This window comes from Leptonychotes weddellii, chromosome X (assembly GCF_054177405.1).
Source record: "Leptonychotes weddellii isolate Sample4059 chromosome X, ASM5417740v2, whole genome shotgun sequence".
Classification (NCBI taxonomy): Eukaryota; Metazoa; Chordata; class Mammalia; order Carnivora; family Phocidae; genus Leptonychotes; species Leptonychotes weddellii.
Window position 1 is genome coordinate 18,196,405 of NC_138385.1, and position 14,505 is coordinate 18,210,909.

Consider the following 14,505-nt stretch of genomic DNA (forward strand, 5'->3'; position numbering starts at 1 on the left):
CCAAAATGTGTATGTTGGCGTTTGTGGGGGTGGAATGATCAAGGATCTGACCCGGTGTGACATTTACATGCATAAAGAATCAACATCTTTTTCCCTAACAGTGTTATTTTGTTCCCTGAATCCCCAGGGTTAAGATAAGATCCTGGGCTGGCCTCTGGAAGTGCTGTGACTTCCTTCTTAGTCTCTGAAAATACGTGGCTTCTTCTCGCACCCAAGGGCAAATATACTGAGAATTCTTAGATTTCCCTGTAAGACAGGAAATGACGGTACCGTCATAGCTGTGAGGACTGCAGTCAAGTGGGACCCAGTGACATAAGCCTCCCTCCTCAGTTTTTCTTTACCAAGATCACACTGATTTTTCACACAACATATATTTATTCAGAAAAAAATCTGCAATAAATTATAATAAAAAAGATGACACAAAATACAGAATCCCACTAGCAGCTTTGCTTAGTGACCAAGACATTTCTGGAAAATATAACAATTACAGAATAAGAACCAGAAAACAGTGAAAGGGGAAACTAATGCAATGTCATCACGTGGGTTCGAACCATTTCTTCCCTAAAACAATACAGATGCAGAGTTCTTCTCTACCAGCTGGATCTGAACTCCTTCCTTCAGAGGAGCTATGAAATAAATAGTGCATTAGAGTTACTTAGGAATTAGAGGTTGGCGTGCTGGAGTAGGCACAGTAGGGGAGCAGATTTCTTACATCTACTCCATTTCTGTCTTCCCTACCTAGAGATTGTCTCAAACCCTTAATGCTGTATACATCCCAGGGCCAGAGCTGGAAAAATGGAGAGGCGGTAAACAAATTTAGTGCATTTGCCTCATAAGCAAAGAGCTAGGATGGTGCATTCGGTCCCCACCAACCATATCCTTGATGATCCAAAGATCCCAGGTTGGCAGTATACTAGACAATGTGCCCAGGACAGTCATTTCCCTGTCTTTGTGTTATGACCTTGACCCAGCTTCTATAATCTGCCTCTCCTATGATCACTTTCTGGCCTAATGCAGATGACAAAAGCATTCTGCTCACAATCTTCCATTAACGAAGTTCTGACCTATCAGATCTGCAGCTATTTGGCACCAGGAACTTGACTCCTAGTTCCGTAACTCCAAATCAGGAAAGGGTTTAACCAGAATATCACAGGATACATACCTTTTCTTCCCCCACAGAACTCAACTTACGAGAGATGGGGGGAACTGAGGAACCATTCAGCAGTGGTGTTTCCCCTGGCTCTCTCCTTCAATGTGCTAGAAGAGTCAGGAGTCAATGCCCAAGACAAGACACAGAGTCCGTACATTAGGCTCCTTGGATTTAATGTTAACAGTCAAGAATGAGTTGACTCAGGGTGGTTTTAATGAAAGAAATCCAGGAAGAAGCCAACTGCATCAGGCAGTTTTGCAGTCAGTGGCTGGTAGCTGATTTGCCCACCAACACAGAATAATTAAAAAAAAAAAAAAAAAGAATGCTGCCCCACAGAGCTTGAGTAAATGAAAAGCTCAGAGGGTTGTCTTGGGTGGGAGAGAAAGGGGCTTCGTTGGGCCCACTGCATAGTCTCTTTTCCGTAACACTCGATAAGGTGACTAGGAGCCATGGGGAGCTGGTCGTAAAGCCCAGAGCCAGCCTGATGAGGGAGGGGGCAACATCTGCCCCCCGGTATTTCAGGAGACCAGAGAGGGGGTTCCAAGGGTTATCCATAATACCCTGCTGGGGGGAGGAGCAGTACCACCAGAGAGGCCCACTTGAGGTCCAGCCTGCCTTTTTGACTGCAATGCAAGCATTGCTCTGGAGGTGGATTTCTAAGTGGGGAATGGGTCCCCCAGACAACCAGGATTAATTCTCATGTAAAATTTGATTAAGAACAGAAAGGGATGGTAGAAAGCAGGAACTGTCAAACATGAATATTCTCACTTCTGAAATGCTCAAAGTGCTTCCACTCTGATGGTGATTCTCTCACATCAATGGGATGTCATCTCTAGCCTAAAGTTCTGCTAGTAAATGTGGTCTGAGACAAGAGAATATGGTTCCACCCAGTGCAGATCCAGGAAAAGGCCAATGTTACAGACATACAGATGCCACCGTAGTAGAAATGCACAAATGCATGTCACAACCACATGTACATGGTTAACTCACTGCTGGGGACATCCGAGGAGTCGCTAGCTTCACTCAGACTTCCTTCGACGTAATAGAACTAATGGAGTGGAGTGCAAAAGGGTGATATGGGAGGGGGTCAGGCAAAAGTGCTTTAGACAAAGGACTACAGACAAGTCGGAGCTAGAGCACGTAGTGCTTGTAGACCTAGAACAGGAACATCTCAGAATCTAGGCCTAGGGTGCTAAGGACAATCATGATAGCTGGGCAGGAGGGCAACGAACACATCCCCAGGTAAAGGAGTGTAAATACAGATCTCTTTGCCTCATAAAGAGAGAACACAAAAACACCAAAATATGGTACCTTTGGCTTGGCAATATAAGTCTAAAAGTATTTTGCTGTGTAGGATATGGTAAGGGAGGGATTAGGAAACTCTCTTCCTCTTGCACTAGAAACAACCTTTTCATGCCAACAGCCTCAAAATTCTGCAACAGACCCTTCCTGTGGCATGACTTTTCAAATCATTCTGAAATACTTGGTGCCCAAGATCTTCCACCTCTAGAATCTCAGAGAGTAGTAAGAAGAAAAGGCTCATTAGTCTTCATCGCTCTCAAGAAACCCCAGAAGGAACTGGATAGCACGCTGACGGTCACTTGGAGTCTGTCTTGCCATAAGGTTGGGTGGAGGCCTTAGGAGAAGACTAGTGAAAAGAGTGGCTAGAGGGTGAGAGAAAGGAAAAGGGAAACCCTTTGTCAGACACAACCTAAGCAAAGCCTCAGGGATGGGAAACTGGGGGCCAGGGGATGAAGGCAGCAGGCCATGTGCCCGGACATGGAGGCCATCCCAACCAGCCCGCCCCCCTGCTCATGTGGGCGTTCTCATGAAGTACTCTTACCAATCATGTTTTCGCTGACATTGTTGTATTTAGAGAATTTTAAGAGTTCTCGAAGGAATGCCATCAAGTAATGGAAAACATTTCTATGGCATCTTGGAAGCTGGGAAATCACCTGTTTTTAAAAAAAGGGGGGTGGGCAGTGAGAACAAGTGAAAGGGACTAAGAAGAGCTTAAAGCTGTCATAGTAGTTTATAATCCAACCCATACAGGACCTCATTCATCTGTCACAACTCTCTTTTATTTCCTCATGACTACCAGAGTCCCCGCCAAATGAAAACTTCCAAGTCAGAATGGTTATACTGGGGGCGCCTGGGTGGCTCAGTTGGTTAAGTGTCTGCCTTTGGCTCAGGTCATGATCTCAGGGTCCTGGGATCAAGCCCCGCAATGGGCTCCCTGCTCAGCGGGGAGTCTGCTTCTCCCTCTCCCTCTGCTGCTCCCCCTGCTTGTGCTTTCTCTCACTCTCTTTCCCATTCTCTATCAAATAAATAAATAACATCTTAAAAAAAAAAAAAGGTCATACTGTTTGGCCCCTGTACACTCAATGACCAGGCCACATTCATATGTGTGATGTGGTCATCACACATTCACACACATACCGCACCTCACAAGCAGGTTAGTATTAATCTGTTCTTTTCCCATCTCCTCAGACAGGTAGCCATGGCATCTGCCAAGCTCAATGGTTTTCTAGGCAATGTCATTTAGCATGGATGGGAGCTCCTCCCAATACTCACTAGTCTGACTGAATAGTATTCTCAGCCACTGTGCATCAAAATTATTTCAAGATTAAAAACAAACACCAAGAAGGTGCACCTGGTTGGCTCCAGTGAGTGGAGCATGCGACTCTTGATCTCAGGGTTGTGGGTTTGAGCCCCACACTGGGTGTAGAGATTATTTAAAAATAAAATCTTTTTTTAAAAGATTTTATTTATTTGTCAGAGAGAGCGAGCGCACAAGCAGGGAGAGCAGCAGGCAGAGGGAGAAGCAGGCTCCCCACTGAGCAAGGAGCCCGATGCAGGACTCGATCCCAGGACCCTGAGATCATGACCTGAGCCGAAGGCAGACACTTAACCAACTGAGCCACCCAGGTGTCCCTAAAAATAAAATCTTAAAAAAAAAAACAAAAAACACCAAGGGGGTTCCTGGGTAGCTCAGTTGGTTAAGTGTCTACCTTCGGCTCAGGTCATGATCTCGGGGTCCTGGGATCGAGCCCTGCGGCATGCTTCCCACTCAGCAGGGAGTCTGCTTTTCTCTCTCCCTCTGTCCCTCCCCACCCCCGACTTGTGCTCTCTCGCAAATAAATAAATAAAATCTTTAAAAAAAAAAAAAAAAAACACCAAGAAGACAAAAAGGAGAAAGGCTCACAAGTGTCATGGACCCTTCCTGGTAATATCAGCCAGAATTCCATGATCAGCTTCACCAATCCTATGCCAGAGTAGAGGTATCTGCCCTACTCAATAGGCCAACTAGAAAAGTGTGGCAAATATAACAGGAAATAACCTAAAATTTACGAGTCCCAACTCTCAATGCTGGTGTCCTGCCATGAGTGACAAATTCAGACCCATCCTACCACATAGCTAGCTACACATCTGAAACTGATTTCTCTCTGGGGGCACTTGCCCCAGACACATCCTCAGAGCAGTAAAACTCACCTGTCGGCAGTTCTGGGGATCCTGAGCAGAGTCAAGGCATCGCTGATACAGCTCATAACAGATGACGGGCTCTGGCAGGGCTTCCAGGAAAATGAGCAGTGCTTCAGCCACAGAGTGATTACTGCCAGCTGGATTAATTTAAGTCAAGGGAAAGGGGCTCCAGGAAAACGGCCACACAGAGACCCGATTTGCTTTCTTCCTCCAGCTCCCTCAGGGACAGTTTCCTTCCTATTATTCAGGGCACACTGATCCTAACTGGGGTTTGATATTTTATTGGTCCAGGTATGCTGCAGCTGAGTTGCTACAGAATTGATCAAAGACTCTTGGGAGGTTTGGCTCAACTTGAGAGTCAGGGGAATATGGTGTGCAGAATGACGTTCACACTGCATCAGTCCCTGAAACTAGTCACCAATGTTTCCCATCCTCTTCCATGTCCTAGTGACAACACATGTGGTGGCAGGAGTGATCAATGGCCTGAAGCAGAACAGTACCAGTGCTGTGGGTCCTATGTTCCACGTTTATTAAAAGTCGTTGTTACCTACCCCTTGATTCCTATCAGTAAGAGTCTGAGACAGAGAGAAGTCAAAAGTTCCTGAAAGGGATTGAAAAGCAACTGCAGAGTCAATGATTACCTTATAATAAAAGACAGTTACAAAGAAAGTAAAGATGGAAACACAAAACTCAAATGTGGATAGGAAGGAGAGTTTGGTCAAAAATTCTTCATCCAGCTTCCTAGGCCTTTGTCAAAAAGGATACGGATTGTCTCAGGAATGCTAGTATCCAGACAATCAATGATCTGCTGTAACTCCTCCTGCATTCCAGGGGTTTGGAACAGGTCCTCCTACCAGAGAGGTCACAATGAATGGAACAAGGCAAGATAATCAGCCCTAAGGTTCTGAAGACCACCCAGGAATCAAGAGAGTGGCAGGGAGGGTATGTGCTATGGTGAGCGCTGTGAACTGTGTAAGACTGAAGAATCACAAACCTGTACCCCTGAAACAAATAATATATTATATGTTAATAAAAAAAATAAATTAAAAAAGAGAGAGAGTGGCAAGATGCAAATGGAAGGGTAATATGTGTACTCGTGATTAGGAACAGAGGTGTGACAAAGGCATCTTTTCCATTTATCATCTGTATAATCTGCGTGAAATTTTGTTTCAAAACAGAACATGATCTTCAGAGGTTTTAGCCTATACCTGAGATGGCAGAGGACTAGATAGCTAGAGTGGGTGACGAGGTGTCCCCACTTCTAGCTTCCTGCCAAGTAGAAGGCAGAGTCCAAACAGCTGAACCACATCCAGATACTGATACTAGGGAAGGCTAGGGCAGAGGTAAATGGCATGCCCACACCAAACCTTGCCTTTGAGTTCTATTACTCTTCAGTAGGTAAGAAAACATTTTCCTCCAATTTAGTCCCAAGAAATTTCTCTTTCTGGGGGGTTGGGTTGGAGGTAGCTAGCATTTTAGATAGGATTAAAAAAGGAAAACCAAATTAAAGAAATGGGCTTGAAGTGTGCTTTGGACTTTAAAATCTGCAATGCCTACACGAGACCCAAAGCAGGCATTACAGACTGAGGTACACAGCGGTCCAGGGGAAAGTGTGTGTAGTCAGGAGACAGGCGTGCTCGGTTTGGGCCTGGCTCCGTCATCACACTTATGCTGTGGTCTTAGCTGAATCACTTAGGTTGCAGGCTTCAAGTCTCATATCTGTAAATAAGGACACTTCCATCTGCCCAGATGACCTGATAGTGCTGCTCGGTGAATGTAGCTCGGGAAAGTTACAAGCCCTATACTGACACGAGGTATTATCATTTCCTACCGGATTCACACACCTCCCAAAGTTGCAGGGCAGGCCCACGATCACTTACCTGGTGACAGGCGTACTTGAATAAGTGATCTACCAGAAGCCAGATCTCCTTGGGGACCTGAAGGGGTCTCTCACTGGCACCTTCATCCAAGGGAACCATCTGCAGAAGGGATTTCTCCTAAGAGATGAAAATGGAGATTCAAAGAGGTCTCTAAAAATTTGTGTAACCTAATCTCCTTCATATTCTGCTTTATGTAGGTACAATGTGATCTTCATCTCTTAAGATTTGTCATTTTTTCTTACTGGGGACATCCCTGGTCAGAACGCACTTGATACGGATTCCCACAGTTAAAAGATTTTCTTCCTCTTTTAGATGCTTAACAGTTAAGCATTCCATTTGGGTTTATTATGTTCATCATGTGGTGCACCGTGTGTTGTAAATCCTCTCAGGGGTGACGCGCAGAACAAGCACTTTGGCAGTACGGTCGCGGCGGAGTGCGCGCGCCGCCCTAGACCTGGGGGCCGTTCCAGCACAGCGGTCTGTACAGTCCTCGGAAAGGTTTCTATTGACTTTGAACTTACTCTTCTCTCAGGTCTTACCACAAATGTTACCGTTTTCATTGTTGATTTAAATGAGGCTCTCTGGTCCTCAGAAATTAAAGACAATTCTCCACATTACACCTACATTCGTGAATATTTCAGGCTCAATGGAAGGTCTAATCTTAAGGCACTAAAACTCGTAACTCTGAAGATCCAAAAATAGTAAACCAAATACAGCATACCAAGAGCCAGAAATACTGTGAAAAGTTCAGGGTCTGAGTCCAGAAGTTACTCTTTATATTAATAACTCAGCAGAGATTTCTCAGGGCTGTGACCCCTTTTACATACCCTTCTACTTTCTTAGATTCTCCTGAAAGAATCTAAGAGAAAAACCCAAAAGTGACAACTAAATCTGAACTTGTAAATGGCTGGGGAAATAAACTCAATTATCTTATGTCTATATAGTCAAATAGAAATTATATTAAAAAGGTGTTTGAGGGCGCCTGGGTGGCTCAGTCGTTAAGCGTCTGCCTTCGGCTCAGGTCATGATCCCAGGATCCTGGGATCGCGCCCCGCATGGGGCTCCCTGCTCTGCAGGAAGCCTGCTTCCCCCTCTCCTTCTGCCCCTGCTTGTGTTCCCTCTCTCGCTGTGTCTCTGTCAAATAAATAAATAAAATCTTTAAAAAAAAAAAAAGGTGTTTGGGGGCGCCTGGGTGACTCAGTCGTTAAGCATCTGCCTTTGGCTCAGGTCATGATCCCGGGGTCCTGGGATCGAGCCCCGCGTCGGGCTCCCTGCTCAGCGGGAAGCCTGCTTCTCCCTCTCCCACGCTCATGTTCCTGCTCTCGCTATCTCTCTGTCAAATAAATAAATAAATAAAATCTTTTAAAAAAACAAAAAGGTGTTTGAAACAGATTAAAAGTCATGAAGGCAGCCTTCAGAAAAATCCTAGTGGAGAAAATGGTGAGCAATTTTTTGCATCTTCCCCCCTTCTCCACCTCCAGCTTAAGGGTTATATATTGTGTACTTTCAACTTTAGGCAATTCTGTAAATTCCATCCCCAACCCCCAGCCATGTTGCTTTATGGAAAAGAAAAGAAGTGTTTCACTACTTCCAGAGACTGTGTACACTAGAGCAGAGCTAAGGGCTCTGCTTAACATTATGTTCTTCAAAAGCATTGGTGACCTTTTAAAGCCGCTGTACTTTTCTAAGAGAATAAGAAAAGAGTGTGACAGTTGGTTACTGTTTAAAATCTACTTTCTTCACATTCATTTTGCTTCCTTTCTTTCTTTCCCTGGGATTCTATCATTTGATATTCATGTTCCCTGTAGCTGCCAGAATTTCTTATCAGTGGCTCATCCACTAACTTCTTTCCGGTTGCAAGTATTAAATCCAGGCATCCACATGGTATCTGAACCAAAGCACTGTCCATAATGCACTCTGCTCACTTTCTGAAGCAAACGCAACACGTGTATAGATTTAGCAGATGCCTCCAAACTTACCATATATAAATTATTCAGCATTGATTCATGTACTTTTTAAAAAACTCGACATCCAACTGGCACTTTTCTTGTACTAAGTCATTAAGGCAACACAAGGCACTGTCTGAGATGAAAAGACAACATGGCCTACTATTAACAAGGAAGGGCTGGGAAGCAGAACCGCCTCAATCCTTAGTGGTTTAAAAAGGTTAATAAAATGTCAGTAGGTTATATACATCATCCACTATCCATTTTCAAATTCATGTGTGATAATACAAAATGTCATACTTGTATCTGTAAAGTCTAGAGAAAGATCATGCACAAGAAACAATACTTTCTCAAAAGTCCACAAATTATCCTGAATTCTAATTTTCAAAGGGAAATCAGGCACACTTTGTTTTCTTTCAACAAGACACATCTGGTGCCTGAGAAGCCCACACTTTGAAACCATAGTGCTAATAACTACTGCAGAAAACAGTACACCATCCCCATCATCAAAATGCATTAAACTCCACCAAATGGGGAGATCACATTAGATAGTATGTGACAGTGCTTTAAGAATGTTTTTCAAGCCCACGTTTCTCTACTTGATAGGCCTGTATGGAGCCAGACACCCTCCAGCCTGAACATGGAAGGTGGCCCAGCACTGCAGGAGTGCTTCACTAGCTTCCTTCACTAGGTATTCAGGAGACCTGGGTTCTAGTCCCCTCTGCCCCACACCCCTGCTGTCAGGAGCAGTAGGACTTGAGTGAGTGTTTCAACCTTCTTGGACCTTGGTTGTCTTGTCTATTAGAATGCAGAAAACACCTTACCCTGTCTGAAGGCACAGCGCTGGACCAGATGATCCCTTCTGATCTTGTTCAGCTCGATGACTCTATGCTGTTTCTTTTTTTTTTTTTTTTAGATTTTATTTTTATTTATTTGACAGAGATAGATAGCGAGAGGGGGAACACAAGCAGGGGGAGTAGGAGAGGGAGAAGCAAGCCTCCTGCAGAGCAGGGAGCCCGATGCGGGGCTCGATCCCAGGACCCCAGGATCATGACCTGAGCCGAAGGCAGACGCTTAACGACTGAGCCACCCAGGCGCCCCTCTATGCTCCATTTCTTAACCATACATCTGTGTATTCTTTCAGTAATTAATCATTATTGCCACTAACCCCAAATCATTCTTAATGCAACAGAAATCCACTTCTGGTTTGACTATCACTGGAAACAGAGGACAGCTAAGTGGTACCCTCCTCCACCTCATGAGCTTTCAGATATATCAAGACAGCTCTTAATTACTTCTCATTTTAAACATACAAATCTGGAACTGGAGTCCTATGTACTTTTTATGTACTGGGTCTCAGTGATGACTGGTGCAGCAAAAATCTCTTCTGTGCCTGCAGACACACTTTAGAGACAGCTGACAGGACTTTGGTGGAGTCTTGTGGAGTCAGAGGACTCTGACATGGGAAAGACTAGGGACAGATTCCAGGAACCACAGTTAACTGTTAATCAAGCCCAGGAAACACATAACCACCCATGGATTGCATTACCTTTTCTAGGAAGCTGTCTTCTTCCTGAGAGCAGAGCAGGAAAAGAAAGTCATTGACAGACAGAAATTTACTTGAATTAATTTACAGAATTAGAAACAGATCAGTATTATTAGAACTCACTAGCTTACTAGATACGTACACTTTAAACAGCTTTAAATTTTCCAAATAAATCATTATTGTTGAAAATGGAACATGTTCTCATATGCAAAGTTCTCTACTACACATATTAAATTTTCATGTAGTTTACTGAGATTATCACTCAAGAAACATACATGCGTAGTCCTAGACTTTTGTGTCCTTTGGCAGCTGACAGCTGACCTGGCCAAACGCCCAATGGTGGCTCCTTTCCACGTGCTACTTGGAGGCAGGCCCTGCTGCTACACTGTGTGGCTTCTTACCTCATACTAATGCCACCCGATGGGTGAATGGGAGTCCAATGGCAGCATTCGGAAGGAGACGATTGGCTTCTCCCCTCTGTAATGCCATTCCTCTCACCCTAGTTGGCCCCCCAGGCAGTATCCCACACTCTTTTCCCTCACCCCATACCTATTCCCCTCTTCAAAGGACCTGAGAGTCCCCAAACATAGAGGCCCCTCTGAATTGTAAATTTATTTCATTTCAGACCTTTGTGGACCAGAAGACCCATCATTACCCCCTATCATGTTTTCCTATAGTGTATAAGAGGAAGAAGCAGCAAGGGAGAAGGAAAAAGGCAACTTGTTAATGGTCTCCCATCTTTTGTGCTCTTATTACAATCCAATAACAAGCACCGCAACGATAGTTACTGCCGCCATGTAGGGAGCACATGCCATGTAGTGGGAAGTGCGTAAAGTGCTCATGGACAGTGTCATTTAGTCTGCACAAGTGTGCAAAGTAGCTATTATTCCCATTTTACAGATGAGGAAGCCGAGGCTCTGAGAGCTTAAATTATTTGCCCAAGGTCATACTATTAGGTATTAAGTGGCAGGATCAGGATTAGAACTCAGGTCTGACGGACTCTACAGTCATTACCACTATGGTCCCCTAGACAACTCAAAAAGTACAATCTGGCTGCTTCCTGGGCAGAGAGGCAGGGGAAAGCTGTGAAAAAGACAGTGAGAAACAAAGCACCATGGTTAGCAGAGAGAGCACGGGCACTGGTGGTAGACAGCCCTGGGTTCAAATCTTTGTTCTGCCCCCGATTAATTTTGTACAGACATCAGGCAAGTGACTAAACTTCATAAAGCCTCAGTTTCTTCATCTCTAAAACAGGGAGAATAATATCTGCTTTGTAGGGTTAAGGAGGCAGCCTAAAATCCAAGCATGGCAGGGCAGTGTAGTGCAGTGGACGAGCACCTCCCCAGCCACTCCCAACTGGAATCCTCCCAATTCTGCCATGGGCCACCAAGAACCTGAGTATAAATCACACTTCTCAGGTCTGGCAGTAAAAGGAGAAGTCCCGATCTCACTATGAAAGATGTGCAGGAGGCTGGAGGCGGGGGAGTATGTGTTTCCTGATGTTCCAAATAGCAATGCTAAATGCATTTCCCCCAAATGACTGTTATATATATGGTGGGTAGATATTTTAGTATTTTTAGATACATTATGAATTAAACAGGCTCTTGTAGGTTTACCTACACTTCTAAATACCACATATGAAGTGAGATAAAAATAAAGTAATATTGCTTTATGAAGTATACAATATTTATAATATTGTAATTACAATATTTTTTTAATTTAAAAGTTAAATTCTGAGTGCCAAACATCTAATTTCACACAATTTTGGAGTACAACCTTTTTTAAAATTTAGGACGGCTTATTAAGAAATTGTAGAACCTGCCTGCCTAACAGACTTCTCTCTTTTGCCTCCCATGAATACATGACACATGACAAAATGAGTAAAACTAGGCAGAGTTTTCATATACTAACCTGTCCAACCAGGCCCTCAAATAAGTTTTCTTCAAGCAGTGACCATCTACTAGTGCAAGGCATGCCTTTGGAGGGTGTTGGAGGGGGAGGATGAAAAATGATGCTATACAGAAGAAAACAGTATGGTCCCTGACTTGGGTTTGCAATTGAGTTGGGGTAAAAAGTCCCAGAATTTATAGCCTGATATTGTTATAACTCACAAATATGGGTTCTCAATAAATGGTTAATAGGAAAAACAAACAAAACAGGGGTTCAAAGGAAGGAGATAGCTTTCAGCTGGGGCTATCAGGGGACTTTTTATAATAGAGATGGGGCCTAACTAGCCCTTAAAAGATTCATAGGATTTTAGGGCGCCTGGGTGGCTCAGATGGTTGGGCGACTGCCTTCGGCTCAGGTCATGATCCTGGAGTCCCCGGATCGAGTCCCACATCGGGCTCCCTGCTCAGCGGGGGGTCTGCTTCTCCCTCTGACCCTCTTCCCTCTCTTGCTATCTGTCTCTCATTCTCTCTCAAATAAATAAATAAAATCTTAAAAAAAAAATTAAAAAAAGATTCATAGGATTTTAAAGAGTAGAGATGGGGTGGGGACACTACAAGTGGGAGGGGCGAAAATAAACACAGGTTCAGAGAAGGTAAATCCCAAGGTGGGAGTAGGGAAAAGTCAGTCATCTGTTCTGTAGGGAGCCTGGGAGAATGTTGAGAAAAGCAGTGGGAAATAAATATGAAAAGGAATGTTGAAGTCAGACTTTAGGGGAACTTGAATGACAGGTAAAGCAATTTGGATTGTATTTAGTAGGGATGGGGGAGTCACTGACTACCTTTAAGGAAGTGATAGGCCCCAAAGCTGTATTACAGGAAGATCAGTTTGACAGCCCTGAAGAGGAAAAATGAAAGGGTAGTGATAGAGGCAAAGGGAATTGTTTTTTGTTGTTATTTTTTAAGATTTTATTTACTTATTTGTCAGAGAGAGAGAGAGAGCGCGCGCATGCACAGCACACAAGCAGGCGGGGAGCGACAGGCAGAGGGAGAAGCAGGCTCCCTGCTGAGCAAGGAGCCTGATGCGGGACTCGATCCCAGGGCCCTGGAATCATGACCCCAACCGAAGGCAGACGCTCAGATGTCCCAAGGCAAAGGGAATTCTTAAAAGGCTATCAAGGTAGGTCAAAAAGGAGTAAACACTTGAATAATGGGAAAATAATATATTTTTAAAAATGACTGGATAAAAGAGAAAACTCTGAGAGAAGAATCAAAAGGACTTTGATTAGATACTGGTGGAGGAGCAGCACATTTACACTGAGAGTTTACTTCTCAGGCTACAGGCATATAGTAGATGTAAATAATATTTATTTTAACACTAGGCTTGATTCTGAAAACAGAAACATCACTTAGCCTCCACTAATAAACAGCATACTCCTAAGGTAGTCCTAAGGTTACTGATAATCACTTAGTTCAACTGACCTGCCCACTCTCTGCAAAAGGCTGTGTGTTGATCACACTTAAAAAGGGAACCTAATTCAGGATTCCCCAGTGGGGCAACCATGGCATGCTACAAATGCACTGCAAATCATTATTCACTCCAACATTCATCCATAGAGGAATTTTGCCAGTAGTAAATGCAGTTAAATAATGTAAAAGAGTCACTTAGAGGCAGATTCAACTTTAAAAATAAAAAGCAGGAAACTGAATGGATATCAAAGTTCTAGAAAGGATTAGTTCATGTGAACTATAAAGAGAAGAAACACAAACTATACACCTAACAGGATAAGAAATGAGTGGTTGGATCAGTAAGACGAAGTAAACACTTAGTGAAAAGACCACAAGGGATGAAATAATCACCAAGCTGTTATTCTTGTTATTTCACACTTTGATATAGTTCTCCAAATAAACATGTCCCCAAGCAAGTATAGCCTGTCCACCCATCCCTCAACCTTTTTTTGTCTCTATCTACCAGCAACACCTTTAACCAGATCTGGTTAAGTTCAAACCTGGTCTCTCCATTAGTCCAATCTATAAGCAACACCAGACTATTCCTCCAAATATGTCAATTTCCAACCTCATACTACTCATAAAAGCCTTCTGATAGTTGTAGATGCCCTGTGGCTCCAGCACACTCATCTGTTGACTTCAAGACGCTCTATCCCCTGCTCCCAACCCACCCAACCAGCCTCACATACTCTTTTTTTTAAATCTTCATACTTCTCAGGGAAATCTTATAATTTTTCATATATGGTCTTTTTGCTTTCACCTTCTAACATTTATTCATGATGTCCCTTACACCTGGAAGAACCTGCTCACCCAATATGTTAATACATATTTCTTCAGTACTTGGACTTGACTCAAAATACTTCTATGATGAACCCCAAATCACCTTTCTAGTCCACTTTATTCTTATCTGCTGAATTTCTTTCTAGTTATGTTAATGTTACATAAATCAAATATTCAAAAAGCCAAAATAGGCTGGTTCTGAGATTGATTTTTATAGAAATTAGCTGGTCGATCAATAAGCTTTTATAGCATATAAGGCTTGAGTAAACAGCACAGGAATCTATTGTTAATACAAATTACAAGTTCCACAACTCTCATTCTAAAT

General features: G+C 43.4%; 1 protein-coding gene across 8 annotated transcripts in view; it reads right to left on the reverse strand.

Moving 5' to 3' along the window:
* Positions 1 to 355: 355 nt before the first annotated feature.
* OCRL (OCRL inositol polyphosphate-5-phosphatase) overlaps positions 356 to 14,505 on the reverse strand; it is a 53,002-nt gene continuing 38,852 nt past the window's right edge. For 6 of the 8 annotated variants that reach the window (XM_081808273.1, XM_081808271.1, XM_081808275.1 and 3 more), the window contains 6 exons: positions 10,009 to 10,032; positions 6,514 to 6,630; positions 5,399 to 5,483; positions 4,643 to 4,770; positions 2,994 to 3,105; positions 356 to 2,814 (listed from right to left, as the gene is read on the reverse strand). In XM_081808273.1, the coding sequence (XP_081664399.1) occupies positions 2,693 to 2,814; positions 2,994 to 3,105; positions 4,643 to 4,770; positions 5,399 to 5,483; positions 6,514 to 6,630; positions 10,009 to 10,032 (588 nt within the window). In that variant the 3' untranslated portion in view covers positions 356 to 2,692. The remainder of the gene's footprint in view (positions 2,815 to 2,993; positions 3,106 to 4,642; positions 4,771 to 5,398; positions 5,484 to 6,513; positions 6,631 to 10,008; positions 10,033 to 14,505) is intronic. The other 2 variants (XM_081808272.1, XM_081808276.1) reach the window with 1 other exon arrangement.